Genomic DNA, 16,725 nt, shown 5'->3' with positions numbered 1-16,725 from the left:
TTGTCTCCAAACTGTTCAACCTGAACTATCAATCTGATTAACTCATCTAATTACCCTGGCCACTCCCAATGAAATTGTCAACATCTTCAGCTCTGGCACCTCCAGCCTCCTGTCTTCATGTTAGTGTGCCACCATCTCCGTACCATACATCACAGTGGATCTCATTATCTAAGTTTCTGTGAACCATGCCTGCAATAACACAAAATCTCTAATATAGCCTTTACTATGAGAGCTCTACTATACGCAATACTACAACTAGTATAATAATAATAATAATAATAATAATAATAATAATAATAATAATAATAATAATTATTATTATTATTAGTAGTAGTAGTAGTAGTAGTAGTAGTAGTAGTAGTAGTAGTAGTATTTACCTGAGCTCAAAATCATAAATTTCCTCCGCTCCACCAGAGGGCGCTAAAATATAAAAACAAAAACAAAGGGAGAAAAACACGTGGGCCTAACCGGACGACAAACACACTTCCTCCCGCAAAAACCCCGCCTCCGCGTTTCCATGCATTGGCGCGCTTCCCCTCTGTGGCCGTGGCTCGTCGCTCCTCCCCGGGTGGTGGTGCTACAGCTGCTGGTAGACTGACCGTAGCGGGCTGCGGGTGAAAACACAGCAGGCATGAGTGCAGCGGGTAGCGCTCGGCCCGGTTCGGTCCAGCAGGGACTTAAAGAGGCTCTGATCGAGACGCTGACGGCCATCCTGTCCCCGGTCCAAGAAGTGCGCGCCGCCGCGGAGGAGCAGATCAAAGTGCTGGAAGTGACAGAGGGTGAGTGGCAGCCTGGGGTCTGAACAGCGCTTTGAGAAGTTAACCGGGGTGTTGTCGCTTATTAACAGCACGGGGGCCTCCGCTTCGCGCCCAGTGCGCGAACAGCTGACGGCCGCCGTTATTGGGGCTAACTTTGTGACTAAGCTAGCAGTCATTACGTTAGCTGAGCGACTGTCCTGGCTCCCCGGAGCAAACATTAGGCCACATTTCCAGGAGTTGGTGATGATTAAGATAATAATGATGATGATCTTTGATTGGGGTTCGAGACTGGCCGGTTGCTTTGCTCAGGCGATCGGTTCGGACAGCCGGATGTGTCACAAGTGTGGTCAGTAGCTCGGACCTAGTTACCAAGTTTGATGAAGCACATGGGAGCTGTGTGCACCCCGGCCTCAGCAGCACGGCGGCGGGATCGACTCTGGGTTCAACATCTGCGTCAGTAAACCAAAGGGAAAGACAAGAGTCGCGTGGACTTTTCAGCCAGGTGCGCGTGAACATCTTGATAAAAAATATTACCACTTTTTTCTGTCTCTCTCCTTTTTTGAGAGCAGCTACTTTGGTCACGTTCACGCAAACTCCAAAATCCGCTGTTTGACCGCCCGGTCAATAGCGGATTCGCCGCCTGCCTAATATTAAACATTCATTAATTGCGCCGTCACTATGGTAACAATTGAATGCCTTACTGGCAGATTGTTTTTTTTTTCCCGCGAAGATGTGTCCCCGGGGTGCAGGGGCTTCTCCCAGACTTCCAGCTTCCTGCACCATCAGGACCAGCAGGGAGGGCAGCACACACAGGATGGCCAATGAAAGAGCTGTTAGTGTTTCATATGGAGTGGGAAAAGTCTGAGGCTTCAGTGTAGGAGGAAACCATCAAAGTCACAGAATGTGTGTCAGAATTGTATTAATGAGGGGGGAAAAGAAAGTAGTAGTGATGCTTTTACTTAGAACATGTTAACGTAGATCCTGAAGTAATCTTGTGGTGTTGCTTTATGCAGGTCATCTGTTGGCAAAGTTTTAAGACTTGATTACTTTTCTTCTTTTTTTGATAGAGAAATAAAAAGACACTTTCTGTCTGATTTTTAGTAAAATTTGGACAGATGGATACTGTAGCCAGGGGGGTGTAGCTCTGACTCTGCTAGACCTCCCATTGTTTGTCCTGCAGTCCTCGTGCTGCTGGTGAAAGGCTAATTGTGCGCACTGATGTCGGCTGTACTGCAGTATCGCAGCGAGCCGACCCTTTCCGCTGGCCCCGCTCTAAGGCAGCCGCGCTATGGGATTGTCAGCACTAACATTGTCTTCTGGCGCCTGATGTCACCCTCATGTCTTTGGCACCCTGCATGCCAGGTTCAGACTAAAGCATGCTCCGCTCGAGTTTTTCCCCTCTGCCTGTATGTTGTGTCTCATGTCTCTTACTTAATGTCACACACTGATCCCTTGTCATCCTGTTGCTGCTGAAGGATGCATATTTTCATATTTTGCCAGGCTCTTTAAACCATAGTGAAAAATAATAATGGAAATGTGTAGGATTAGCAAAAACCTCATTTATAAATTCAGTATATATACATCCACATTTGGCTCTTTTTCTATATTCATCATGCTCTAAGCGAGCTGATATGCATTTAGTTGTGTATTTATATCCTGTTGTCCTTGCTGATTTGTTCGCATTGCAGAGTTTGGCGTCCACCTGGCAGAACTCACAGTCGACCCTCAGGGAGCACTTGCCATTCGTCAGGTGAGCAGGAGAGAAACTGAAAAAGAAAAAAAACGAACCTTTACAACAAACACCACTTTTTCTGTTGTTCCTCATCATTTTCTTGTTTGTGTGGTTGGCTGTGTTTACAGTTGGCATCCGTCATCCTGAAGCAGTATGTGGAGACTCACTGGTGTTCCCAATCGGAGAAGTTCAGGCCTCCTGAAACCACAGATCAGGTAAACCCTGCTTCATCCTCAATCTCAGGAAGCATGTTCAGGCATCTCAAACACTTTTAATTATGTTGCAAATTCAAACTTTAGCTACATCATTTCTCACGCATTATGACAGTGAAGAAAAACCATGTTTTAGGCCTGCTTTCAGATGTATTAAAAACCAAAAACGCTCTGCTTCAGGCACTGCTAGTATTGTTCCAACAGTGCAATGGCAAAAGGATGATTCATCATTACTGAGGGGGGTAAAGACATTGTCACTTACAGCAGGGACTCACTCTGTAGGCCACATGGTGCTGTAGTATCTGAGAGGTGGCTGCCCGCTCAGAGAAGTATAATAACTTATCCATAATTGAGAAGAAGTAACAGCAATGCTTATAAATCCTGCAGTGGTATTTAATTTGCCCTTTTTAACAACAGCCTTTGGTATCCAGCCTCGTCTCAAAGAAGGAAAGTAATTGTAAAAGTGACCTATGTCTGATTATTAGTAAGTATAATCAGTGGTCTGAGTGAGGGAGGGGAGGGGCAGATCACCCAGCTCTACACCCCTGTTACACGATTGAAGCCAAAGCGAGTTGGACTCTTGTTGTTCTCCTCCAGGCGAAAGCCGCCATCAGGGAGCTGCTGCCCAGCGGTCTGCGGGAGTCCATCAGCAAAGTCCGCTCCAGTGTTGCGTACGCCGTGTCGGCCATCGCCCACTGGGACTGGCCTGAGGCGTGGCCGCAGCTCTTCACCCTCCTGATGGAGATGCTGGTCAGCGGAGACGTTAATGCCGTGCACGGGGCCATGAGGGTGCTCACGGGTATGTAGTAACACAATAAGTCTTTATCTCCTTGGGGAATTTTAAAGGTTGCACAAACATTTGATCCGTTTTGGAAGTCAACGCTTAAAGTGACTGTGATCTCAGGAGCAGTTGGGGTTTTTTTAGCTTAGACTACAGCTAAGTTCTTGAAGATGAGCTTTATGCATTTCCATTTTTCAGAGTCTTTAGTTTACAACTTCTTTTTTTTTTTTTGCAGAGAGTACACGAGAGGTGACAGACACCCAGATGCCGCTAGTGGCTCCAGTCATCTTACCAGAGATGTATAAGATCTTTTCCATGGCAGAGGTACTCCTATATCTCCTTATGTGCTCCTTATCTCTATCAGTATTGAGCCTCTGTGGATGCAGGCACACATTTTACAGCTGTCAGTCTGAACAGTCCTGTTTTCTGTGACTGCCATTAATGATTGCACATTGCATTTGTGTGATACACCAGCATGGATCGCCTCCCTGAACCGTTTTCACTGTTGCAGGTTTACAGTATTCGTACTCGCTCCAGAGCAGTGGAGATATTCACCACCTGTGCCAACCTGATCTGTGCTATTGAAGAGCTTGAAAAGGTGAGGCGGGGTCAGCAAACGTTTCAGTTTTAAGTTGATGGCCTTTCAAAAAGGCTTCTACTCATGCATCACTTTTATATCTGCATTAAAGTGGACGGTATAGACCTGAGTCGCTGTTGCTGTGTTTTTTAATAATCGTTCTTATTGACCTGGGTGTAGGGTGCAGCCAAAGCGTTGATCTTCCCTGTGGTGCAGCAGTTCACAGAAGCGTTTGTCCAAGCCCTGCAGATGCCCGATGGGCCCACGTCTGATAGCGGCCTCAAGATGGAAGTCCTCAAGGTGAGAAACTCTGTGCACTTGGACCCTTTTGTCGGACTGATTATGATCTGCAAACATTAAGTCAGTCTTTTAGTTTTCTTTTTGTCTGTGGCTACTTTCCAGGGTTCAAATCCTTGTTTTCTTTGCTTATTCGTCTCACAGGCAGTGACAGCATTGGTAAAGAACTTCCCTAAACCCATGGTGTCCTCCATGCAGCAGATATTACCCATTGTGTGGAATACACTGACTGAAAGCGCAGCTTTATATCCTTTACAATGTCATCTATGTATTAGCTGTTTCCTCGCTCCCAGCAATCGTTTGAAGAGCATTTGTTTTGGGGCTGAAGGAACACTTCTTACCTCGAGGTTTGACTTCCTTTTGGGCATCTTGCAGACAGACAGGTCATTTGCTGTGACTTGTGACCTCTTGTTTATTTGACAGTTTCTCTAAACCACTAATCCACATTACTGTCGCAGTTTTTAATGTATGGAAATCACCTGCTTACTCAGCAGGATCAAAACCTCCTTTGACATACTTAAAGAAGCACTGGGGTGTGACAAGGTAATGGACTTCACAGACAAGCTGTCTGTATAGGGTCATCTCATATAATAATTAAATTTACAGCCATTAATGAGAGAAAAACGTTTTTGTGAGTGCATTGGTCCTTAACCAGATCTTCACTTATGTGAGAACAGAAGTGAACTACACAGAGGAAGTGGACGACCCAGTAGACTCAGACGGTGAGCAGAATTCAAGTCTTGCTGTGTTACACATGGTTATTAATATTGTTATCCACTTATTTATTTATTTGGTTGCTTGTTTTTTTGCAGGTGAGGTTTTGGGCTTTGAGAATTTGGTGTTCAGCATCTTTGAGTTTGTCCACACGCTGCTGGAGAACAACAAGTTGAAGAGCACGGTGAGGAAGGCGCTGCCTGAACTCATCTATTACATCATCCTGTACATGCAGATCACTGAGGACCAGGTGAGAAACGACTGCAACATCTGGTAGAAGATGCACGCGTAGGTGGAAGTAAAAAAGAAAAAACTAAGTATATTTGTGTTGTTTCTCTTCAGATCAAAGTGTGGACAGCTAACCCGCAGCAGTTTGTGGAGGACGAGGATGATGACACCTTCTCCTACTCTGTCAGGATCTCTGCTCAGGACCTGCTGCTGGTGAGAGAACAACAAAAAAAAGTATCACTGCTTAGTAGGGGTGCAACGATACACAAAATTCACGGTTCGGTTCATACTTTGGTGTCACGGTTCGATATTTTTTCGATGCAAAAAAAATGTTCATGCCTTTTAAATTTGTAATTTATTAAAATTATAAATATATATTTTAACTCAAAAGTACAGTTTTTAAATTTAATGTTGCTGAAACAACAAAATAATAAAAAAAATATCTGATCGAGAAATCACTCATCTTTGGAAAAGAGAGTTTATTACAGAGAAATGGCTCTTTCCAAAATAAAAGCTATACTATACGCTTCTTCTGGGCTATATTCTCAGCAGCATATTAAACAATCAGGTCCCCATAAGGAGAATCCTGTGCTAACGGCTGTCTAAATGACTCGGGTAAAGTTTGTAGCATGCTGCTTGTTGTTTTTGTCTGCTTCCACTTGTCTTTGCACTAGGATGCTGTCGGCGTAAATCTCGTTGAAATGACATTAACGCCATAACGCGGCAGATCTCCGTTAACGAGCTACTCGCGGATCGCCCCGTGCGTGGGGCTAGACGGCGTCAATACGTTAACAAGCTAACTGCGCTAACACACTAGTTCCCAACAATTGAGCATTGTGTGGCACATCCGACATACTGTTTTACTTTTGTCCATGACACGCTTACCATCAGCAGTGTTGGGAAGGTTACTTTTAAAATGTATTCCATTACAGAATTACAGAATACATGCCCCAAAATGTATTCTGTAACGTATTCCGTTACGTTACTCAATGAGAGTAACGTATTCTGAATACTTTGGATTACTTAATATATTATCATGCTTTTTACAACTACGTGAATGTACTATTGCTGTGATTTATTACTATTACTGAAGGTCCGCGGCTCCGAACCTGTAGTAAAGGGACCTCTGACTAATACGGCGGGGTCCCTGTCGGCTCGTAGCCGAAAAATAGCTTTACTTTGTTGTCTGGGTCAACTTTGCTATGCGAGAGACAGAGAGACGTTAGAAAGGCTGCTCCAACGGAACTTATTGTTTCAGAGGAAAACACGAACACAGTGTACAGTCGAGTCTTAATGCTTACTTACAGCTGGGCTCGTCAGGCACTCTTCTTGGCTGCAGTGGTTATTATTATATTTACATGCTTCCAGCTCCCGTTTTTTCTCGGTGACAGCTCCTACTTTTCCACTCGCTTTTTTTCTCCCTCCTCGCTCACAGACACATAACGTGTATGGCAGTCCATTCTCCCTGCAGCACGGACTACACTGCCCATGATGCTACATTCTTTAGAGCTATACCTGTAGCATTCTGCCTATTAGCTTAGCACAACAACAACAACAAAGGCGCTCTCTCACCCAGGAAACACGCAGAGAGAGCGTCACCCTGTAACCATGGCAACCGTAACGCTGCCGCCTGGAACAACAGAACATAGCTGTCAAACAAAACCCAAACAGTCCTGACCCGCCACAATATGAAACAGGAAAGTACCGCAGTGTAATCCATTTATTTCAACAAAGTAACTGTATTCTAAATACCACCTTTTTAAACGGTAACTGTAACGGAATACAGTTACTCATATTTTGTATTTTAAATACGTAACGGCGGTACATGTATTCCGTTACTCCCCAACACTGACCTTCAGGGTCATACGTCACATGAAAACCAAAATAGTTCCAAAGGCCAGATCTGAATGAGGGTGGGGGAGGTTCAATTTGCCATGTTGCAACGAGCTTAGCTTCTGTCTTGCTAGCTTGCGCTGCGCTCAGTGGATCTGCACTCGACAGTGCAGCCTAGGCGGAGTAGTCGAACGCAGATCCACTGAGCGCTCAACACAGACAGCATCGTCAGAAGAAAAGTTGATAAAATAAATAAAAAATTTGTATTGTTCGATACATATGCGTACCGAACCGAAAGCACTGTATCGAACGGTTCAATATCGATACGAGTATTGTTGCACCCCTACTGCTTAGGTAAAGCAATCTTATTGGATAAAGGTCTCAGGTATGAGGGCTGTTATTTAATTGGCTGACAGATGACGCCTGCTTTTAAACACAGAGGCACTTTTTTTGTAAATTAACAGCCTCCTTGGTCTAGTTTAGTTTGACTGACTTGAGCCATTTCAGTTCCAAGATGGTTATAGAGAGGTATTTCAATAAGTTTGCAGGTTTTATCTTACAACTTTCAGTTATTATTTATATTAAATGAAAAAGAATTACAAGAAGTCGAACTTATCTGAGGCTGTAAAGCAGAGAACATGAGGATGTGCGTGTCTGCCAGGCAGCTGTATTTAGACTGAGGGAAATAATCCTCTTGGCTCTGCTTTTTCTTCTCCTACACACACACACACACACACACACACACACACACACACACACACACACACACACACACACACACACACACAACCTCCACAGACACTGGAGGCAGATTTTAAAGCTGTGAAAGAAATGGGAACAGTTTTGTTTTTGTTTTCACTATACACTGTGTGTGTTTCATGCAGTGTTATGATAGAAGAGGTTAGATCTGTGCAGTCAAACACATCCAGAAGTTTGTGGTGTCAAAGTCGTACTTGCTCATGATCTCGCTTTTCAGCCTGGGGTTCGCCCTGATCAGGTGTATCATGACGGTAACCTTTGACCTCTTTTTGCAGGCCGTCGCTGCAGAGTTTCAGAATGAGAGCGCAGCAGCGCTGGCAGCAGCTGCAACCAGACACTTCCAGGAGGCAGAGCAGGCTAAAAACGGTGGCAATGAGCACTGGTGAGGGCAGACTCGGTCACAGCCAGTCTGGCTTTCTTTGTTTTCGCTTTCTGTTCCTTATGTTGCTTTTATTTTAAAACAGGTGGAAGATCCACGAGGCCTGTATGTTGGCCCTCGGCTCAGTCAAGACCATCATCACAGAGAACGTGAAAAATGGCCGCATCCAGTTTGACATGCACGGTTTTTTGGCCGGCGTTGTCCTGGGTGATCTCAACCTGACGGGTGAGTCCGGTCAGCAGAAAAACAGGAACAAAGCTCCTGAGTTTTTTCTGCAAGAGCGTGGAACTTCTGACGAGAACTAACTTTGAGTCCTTTGTTATATCTCTGACCTCGAATGATCTAACAAGCTGTGAAATTCCCCCATAAACTATAAAAGACTGCATTTTAATATTTTAGGTTTTTTTAACAAGTCAAAGCCGTCAAACTGCAATGAAACATGAAAACGGTTATTTCACTCTTTATGTTTCTCACCTCATCTTACTTGTTTTTTCTTTCCCAGCGGCGTCTCCCTTCCTTCTCGGTCGTGCTCTGTGGGCGGCCAGTCGCTTTACAGCCGCCATGTCTCCCGAGGTCATCCAGCAGTTTCTCCAGGTCACAGTCAGCGCCCTCCATGACTGCCGGCCGCCCTCTCTCCGCATCTCCGCGGTCAGGGCCATCTGGGGGTGAGCTAGCCGTTCATAATTGCAACCAGGTCACCGCCAAAAGAAAACCATCCTTTTATTTTGTGATTGAACAACTTTGTCTTGGTCCACGGTACAGGTTGTAGCCTGTTACATTAGGGAGCTGTTTAAAAAAGCAGGCAGGTATCTCAGATTTGCACAAAACCTGGGAACAGAAGCAAAACCACTATCCTAGACTTGTCCGACTCTCATAAAAGATTTCTAAAGGAACCTCTAAATGTCCACTTTCAAGCATCTTGCTCTGTGTGGGTCTGCCATCCCATCATCAGTGACTTCAGGAAGTTACTCAGCCACAACATAAATTAGTTAAACTATTTAAGTGATATTAAGATAACCGACTAGTGGCTGTATGCTTAACTTTACCAAACACATTGATTTCTCGTCTAAATTTCAACAGGTAATCAGATAAGTTAATTTCTTTCAGCAGCTGTGCAGTTGGGTTTTATGTTTCGTAGGTTTTTGCATCATATCCTTTCCTCGTCTGAACTTGAGTTGTTTCATGGTTTCTGTGCTTGTTAGTTTTGTCCATCACTAAAATATGAAACAGATCATGAAGTAGAGCCAACAGTCCCACATGAAAAGGTGTTACCTCAAAGCAGTGACTACAAAATATTAAGGATGCTGCGTGTTCATGTCTCCAGGTACTGTGATCAGCTGAAACTGTCGGAGAGCACACATGTCATTCAGCCCTTCCTCCCCAGCATCCTAGATGGACTGGTTCAACTGGCCGCCCAGTTCAGCTCTGAAGTGCTGACGCTTGTCATGGAGACGCTGTGCATCGTCTGCACCGTTGACCCGGCGTTCACCACCAGCGCCGAGAATAAGATCTGCCCCCTCACCATTGCCATTTTCCTTAAATATAACAACGGTACTTGACTCACACCCTCTTTGACTGTTGAACTAAATTCCCAGCATGCTCTGGTCATCAGCACCTGATTGCAAAATCTTAAGTTGTACCACCTTTCCCCAAGCAAAGTGCTTCCCGGATGAGGACATGGTGTGATAAGATTTGTGTCCTCGTGTCCTCAGACCCTGTGGTGGCATCCCTGGCTCAGGACATCTTTAAGGAACTGGCACAGATTGAAGGCTGTCAGGGCCCCATGCAGATGCGTCTCATCCCCACGCTTATCAGCATCATGCAGGCTCCACATGACAAGATCCCCACCGGACTGTGCGCTGTAAGTACCAGGTGGCATATACAAAGCTGCTCAGAGAATTACGAGGTGCAATAATGTGTGTCAGTCTGCTTTTAAAAAATAATTCATTATGTTAGTTCAAAATAACTTATTTGAAATGATTGCACAGTGACATTTGCCACATTTAAAGAAGAAAAAGTATACAAGTAAGAGTCTTCATGTAACAGTGGGCATAAGTATTGCTTCAGTCAGCGTGCAGACCAACAAAAACAAGAACTGGCCCAAGAAATGTGGATCAGTGGAAGCCAAAAATGCCCTTTGTGGGGGTTTTGTGTTTTAAATATGTAATACTTGACATTTTCTGCATCCAGCTGAGACGATTGCTGAGGATAGATCATGATTCTTTCTGAAAACATCGGTTTCTCTTTCTGTTCTCCTGCTCTGTCGCAGACGTCCATTGACATCCTGACCACAGTTGTCAGAAACACCAAACCCCCTCTGTCAGAGCTGTTGGTGTGCCAAGCGTTTCCTGTGGTGGCACAGTGCACCCTGCGCACTGATGACAATGCGATAATGCAGGTAAACAAAACAAAGACGAAAAGGTCCAGAAATAATTATGTCACACGTGGTCACTTTAACTGTGTAATATGTAGCATGTGGTGTAACAAACAACCTCTCTCCAGAACGGCGGTGAGTGTCTGCGGGCGTACGTCTCCATCGCCCTCGAGCAGGTTGCCCAGTGGCGGGACGACCAGGGAAACAGCGGCCTTTGGTACGTCATGCAGGTGGTCAACCAGCTGCTGGATCCCCGGACGTCCGAGTTCACTGCCGCCTTCGTGGGCAGGTTGGTGTCCACTTTAATCTCTCGGGCTGGAACTGAGCTCGGTGAGCAGCTGGATCAGATCCTCCGAGCGATTCTGAGCAAGATGCAGCAAGCCGAGACCCTCAGTGTCATGCAGGTAGGAAGGAAAGATGGTTGATGGCTTTGCCGAAGGGCCGCAGGCTGAATTTCTTTATTTTAATTGAGTTCTACTGGATGCCGGTATCTGAACCATCTCCTGTTTCTCCTCCCTCTCCAGTCTCTGATCATGGTGTTTGCCCACCTGGTTCACTCTCAGCTGGAACCTCTGCTGGAGTTTTTGTGCAGCCTGCCTGGACCGACGGGGAAACCCGCCCTGGAGTTCGTCATGACCGAGTGGATGAGCAGGCAGCACCTTTTCTACGGGCAGTACGAGGGGAAGGTCAGGTAAGAAAACTGCAACGATTTTACTTTGGCCTACAGTGAAAGAAGATCTGAAAGGAAGAACATGCGTCATGTCAGAACATGAAAAACCTTCAGCTTTGAGTTCAGGCTGTGTTGTGTTTTAAAAGTGATTGGGATGAGTGAAAGGTGGATCTCACTAAGAACCTGAATACACAAACTCTCAGCTTTGTCTATTATGGACTGTATCTGAAGAAGTGAACACCATGGTGAAAGCACTCATGCATTAACAAAAAAAGTGCTTGTATGAATGGGTGAACAAGGCATGTTGTATAAAGCATTTTGAGAGTGTAAAAGCGATGTATAAGAACGTGTCCGTTCAAATGTACTCTTGAATTCCTGCAGCACGGTGGCTCTCTGCAAGCTGCTGCAGCACAGTCTCAACACTGATGATAAACGTCTCCAGGACATTGTGGTGAAAGGTGAAGAAATCTACAGTCCAGACGACGGCATCCGCACACGCTCCAAATCTGCAAAGAGTAAGACACTAAATGATTTTGAACTTGAACAGAGAGACTGCTGAAAGCAGAAGTTTTATCATGAGAAAATGCAAATGTTTCGATTGAACAGATCCAGAGCGTTGGACCAACATTCCTTTGCTGGTGAAGATCTTTAAGTTGATCATTAACGAGCTTTCGACTGTAGTCGAGGCAAACGCCAGCAGGACGAACGCCGCAGACTGGAGCCAAGGTGAGTCAGTATGTACTCGTGGACCCCAGTACACCGTCACCAGAAGTCAGAAACTCCACACAGGCCTGTTGGGGGAGCTCCAGTCCTTTTACAAATGCACTCGTTTATTCAATTATATTTGTAGTTCCTAAATGTGATGTTGACTCAGGTCTCTAGAAGTGCATCATGTTGGGCAGGTGAAGCCTTCTGACTTACTGAAAAATCGCAGTTTGTTCAGTTGTTCTATTGAATTGCTGGGACAGCAGACCTTTCAGTAACCAGCTGTTATTTCTGCTCATCTTAGATTCCAGTGGTATGTGGGAGGACCAGGGGGAGGACGAGGTGGAGGATGATGATGACGAGGACGAAGGGCTGGCGGGGCAGCTCCTTTCTGATCTCATCGCCGCTAACAAATACGGTACCAGTATCTCCTCACTGGATTTCATCTTAATTTCTTCTAAGAGCAGCTCCCTCTCTGTGTTCATGACAGAACGTTGTTTCACCTCAGCGAATAAAATGTTATTTTTATAGATGATGATTATTACGAGGACGACGATGAGGATGATCCAGATGCCTTGAAAGACCCCATATATCAGATTGACCTGCAGGTAAGTGTCTTACTTGAGATCTAAGCGTGGGTGGGACACGCTGGTTGGAGCTGTGGAGCGACAGAGAATAATAATATGAAAGCCAGCTCTGTGTTTTTACTGCTGGAGCTGGTTTCCTCTGACATTTTATTGGCCTCTCTGTTGTCTTTCACTTAGTCAAACTCAAGTCAAAGACTTCTGCTGGTTCCCTTTGAATGAGTAACAATAATTTAGATATTTATGCCAAATATCATGTAGATTGAACATTTAGTCTTCATTGACAGTTTATCAATGAAGACTAAATGTTCAATCGACTTGCTCAGATTAATCTTCACGGGTTGATGCATAAGCATAAAAACATGGATCTTTGCTATTTCATAAATGAAAATGTCTGCTTGAGATAATTAAACCTCATTTAACACAACTCTATTTACAGTGCTGTACTTTTCTTTGGGCCGTAGCTGAAATCTACTTAAGTGATGCCAACAGTATATCTGTGTATGTACAGATTTTTAGCAGTTGCACTAAGTAAACCTCCTCACGAACTACCTTTCTGTTACCCATCGTTCAACCCGTGTAGATATTCTGCTCACGTGTTTGTAGCTTATACTGCCATCTTGAGTATCAATAGTGAGCTATTCAAAGTATTAACAAGGGAAATATGTATTGACTGTATTATGCACTTAACAGCCACTTTATTAGGTCACCTTGCTAGTACTGGGTTGTACCCATTATGCCAGCAGACATACTGTAATACATTATGTTCATATATAAGCTGCCCGGGAGGCTGCAGCCCTTAAGAGTGGCCGAGGTCATTGCTGCGAGTTTACCAGCGTTTTCTGCCCTAGAATGTCAACTCAGATGAGAAGACGCTCTAATTATAACAGAGCTTTAGGATAAAATGGCGTCAGGCCTGCTGGATTAATGTTGGAGACGAGACACGCAATTTGCACTTTCATCTGCTGGTAAACAAGCATTTTTCAGGATGCATGGCATTGGGTCGAGTTGTGTACTATTGAGGAACCGAGCCATTAATATTGTTAGTCGGAACAACGGTGTTTACCGGCTGGGTCGTGTTGAACTGCTGCTGTAAACGGGGTAAATTGAGACGAGGCTGATAAGCCCTGTGAGTGCTGACTAAAACTGAATTCCATGAAAAAGTACATTATTGGTTCCGGTTTTTTAAAATATGCTAATGTGCTGCTTTTCCTGTCAGTGACTATGATAAGTTCAAGGTTTGGGTTGTACAAAGAGTCACTGTGACAGCTCTGAGACCATCTTCTGAATCCTTAAATACAAACCATCCATTTATTTTTAGGTGGGTACAAAGACCAGCCGGAACCATTCATGCTTTGAATCGCGGGTGTAAAGTCACAACACCAAAAACCGATCGCTTTATCCTCGAATCCAACTGAATGTTTGAGCTGAAGCTGAAGAAATGTTTAAGTTGTTTTCCCCACAGGATTTACCACCTGATTACCTCCACTGTATCCTCTGTCTCCTCTTCAGGCTTACCTTACAGACTTCCTGACACAGTTCGCCCAGCAGCCGTGCTACAGCATGTTCTCAGGCCACCTCAACCAAGCCGAGAGACAAACCCTTCAGTCTATAGGCCTCTAGCCCCGCCGTCTGCAGCTCCAGCACATCATCTTCCATCATCAGCCCCGTCACATGACCCTCACAATGAATTTACAGCAAAAGAAAAAGAGAAGTTGATAAAAGAGGAGGGGGATGGGGTGGGAAGAGACTCATGCACGTGTCCATAGCTCTCCTGTTACTACACCCTTGTAATGGGATGAAGGACTCTGTTAAAACGAGCAGCGTGGCGAGGTGAGCGACTGCACCGGTCAGTTCCCGAAGAGAGTCTCACCATTTTGAAGGAACTTCAAACTGGACGAGAAGGTTGAACCTTGATGTATGTACGGACTTTTTCGCCACGTGTTGTTTGTAATTTAGCCCGTTTATTTTTTTGTGTGTTTCTGTACAAACGAAAGGAGTGAGGTGCAAGACAGAGAAACACTTCCAGGAGAACTTTACATGGACTGAAGGAAAACAAAACACCGGGATGTTCGAGAGGGAGAGAAACATTGGCGGCCTTATATTCCATAAAACAGACTGTTGACAACAGGAAATGAAGCGCTTTCAGACCCGCTGTCGTGTATCTGGGTACGGTGGGTATTTGGGAATTAACACTGTTGCCATGGTGATTCACAGCCTTGTCATTTCCTTGTACCCATTGGCGTTTGGGATGAAAACATTTCTAAATAAAAGTCCCAGCAGGACAACATTTTCAGAATGATCACCAGATTCCTGTCTTTGTGTCCGACTTCAACTGAAACAGAAAAACGTTTCACCTACTCGGACTCTGATTGCTGACATGTCTGGTTTGACCTTTACTTGGAGTCCAGGGTGGAACAGAAAGCAACAAAATTATTATTAAACTACAGAATTAACAACTAATCACCGATTCAAAGAAAACAAATACAGGACTTAAGATCTCGCAGGTTTGCCACAAACATAAAAGCATCGTCCACTCAGCAGAGTGCAGTGTCTCAACAGGGCTACGTCCTGAGGCTTAAAATGCAAAATCTAAGAAGTCTGTGCTTTTCAGCTGTGGCAGATCTGGAAGCCCAAGAGGTAAAAAGAGGCCAAAAGGTTGTGGATATAACGCCAATATGCAAACAGATTCTTTGAAAATGAGTTTCCTGTAGTTTGGTTTCTATTTTAATAGAACTCATGACTAAATTTTCGAAGAAAATCCAAAAGGATGTGATGTTTATGCTCCTGAGCTCCTTACCCCAATGCACCTTTGTGAGCAACACAAGCTAATGTGGATTTAAAAACAGAATCTGCTAATCATGAATGTCAACATGCCAAACAGCTCAGACTCAAACACGAACTTCACACGAGGGCTAAAACCACAGGGGGTAAACGAGGCTAAACGGGCTGCCAGGTGTATGGAGTATGAAATATGGTATGGAATGGGTGACATATTCCTCTATATTGTCACCCATGACATCAGTTATGACACAATGAACAAGTTACAGATTTCACAGTTATTCGCCTTTGCAAGCAAAGGATATCTGAGAGTGAATATTTGTCTATGAAAAGAGGAATGTGCAGAAAAAAAGATTATACAAAAATTAGATTACACACAGTTTATAACAGAGCAGTGAAAAAGTATTTGTCCCCTTCCAGATTTGTTATATTTTTGCATATTTGTCACGCCTACTTGTGTCAGATCATCAAACTAATTTTAATATGAGATGACGATAACCTGAGTAAATATAAAATGCAGTTTTAAAATAACCATTCCATTTATTACTGGGGAAAAAAGCTACCCAAATCAACCTGGCTCTATGTGGAAAAGTCATTTCCCCCCAAACCTAATAACCGCTTGTGCCACTCTTGGAACTGCAATCAAGCATTTACGATAACTGGAAAAGATTCTTTCACGTCACTGTGGAGGAATTTTGGTCCACTGTTCTTTGCAGAGGTACTTTGATTCAGCCGTATTGGAGATTTTTCTAGCATGAATGAACTGTTTAAGGTCACACTAAAGCATCTGTCCTCCTGGGAAGGTTCTCCACTGTTCCAAGTTTTTTCCATTTGTGCATAATGGGCTTTGCCGTGGTTCACTGGAGTCCCAAACCCTTAGAAATGGCCTTTTTAACCCTTTCCAGACTGATACATGTCATTGAATGTGTTTCTCGTCAGTTCTCGACTTCCTTCAGATTGTGCCATGATGTTTTTGAGATCTTTAGCTTACTTCACTTTGTCAAACAGCTTCTGTTTAAACGAGAAGATGGAATTACGTTTTTCGCATAGGGCCAGCTGTGTTTGGATAACTTATTTCCCTTAATAAATGAAATCATAAATTAAAAACTTAATTTTGTATCTACTCAGATTATCTTTATCTATTGTTTATTTATTTTTAATGATCTGAACCATCTAAAAGTCTGTTAATATATAACACTACTTAGATGACTATAAAACACCACAAAAAATGTCCATAACACACATTATCGTTAAGCGTGTTTGGTGTGTGCAGAGTGGAGTGCTTCTCCTTTCAAATGTGTCATGTCTCCCAGCTTAACAGATTGCAGCAAAGCTACTAAG

At 44.1% G+C, this 16,725-nt stretch overlaps 1 protein-coding gene across 1 annotated transcript; it reads left to right on the top strand.

Moving 5' to 3' along the window:
- Positions 1–494: 494 nt before the first annotated feature.
- On the top strand, positions 495–14,906 carry ipo9 (importin 9). Its single transcript, XM_005929711.3, has 24 exons — positions 495–779; positions 2,447–2,508; positions 2,619–2,705; positions 3,300–3,501; positions 3,719–3,807; positions 3,995–4,081; positions 4,241–4,360; positions 4,502–4,602; positions 5,021–5,079; positions 5,170–5,321; positions 5,414–5,512; positions 8,167–8,273; positions 8,356–8,495; positions 8,773–8,935; positions 9,595–9,821; positions 9,983–10,131; positions 10,540–10,668; positions 10,773–11,048; positions 11,169–11,335; positions 11,696–11,829; positions 11,921–12,040; positions 12,324–12,437; positions 12,551–12,627; positions 14,116–14,906. The coding sequence occupies exons 1-24, from the start codon at positions 632–634 to the stop codon at positions 14,224–14,226; spliced, it is 3,120 nt and encodes a 1,039-aa protein (XP_005929773.1). The 5' UTR covers positions 495–631; the 3' UTR covers positions 14,227–14,906.
- The last annotated feature ends 1,819 nt before the right edge of the window (positions 14,907–16,725 follow it).

The sequence above is a fragment of the Haplochromis burtoni genome, unplaced genomic scaffold (assembly GCF_018398535.1).
Source record: "Haplochromis burtoni strain Fernald_Lab_line unplaced genomic scaffold, NCSU_Asbu1 Contig_125, whole genome shotgun sequence".
In the NCBI taxonomy this organism is placed as follows: domain Eukaryota; kingdom Metazoa; phylum Chordata; class Actinopteri; order Cichliformes; family Cichlidae; genus Haplochromis; species Haplochromis burtoni.
The sequence above is the reverse complement of the archived record's forward strand: the minus strand, read 5'-3'. Positions and strand labels throughout refer to the sequence as shown.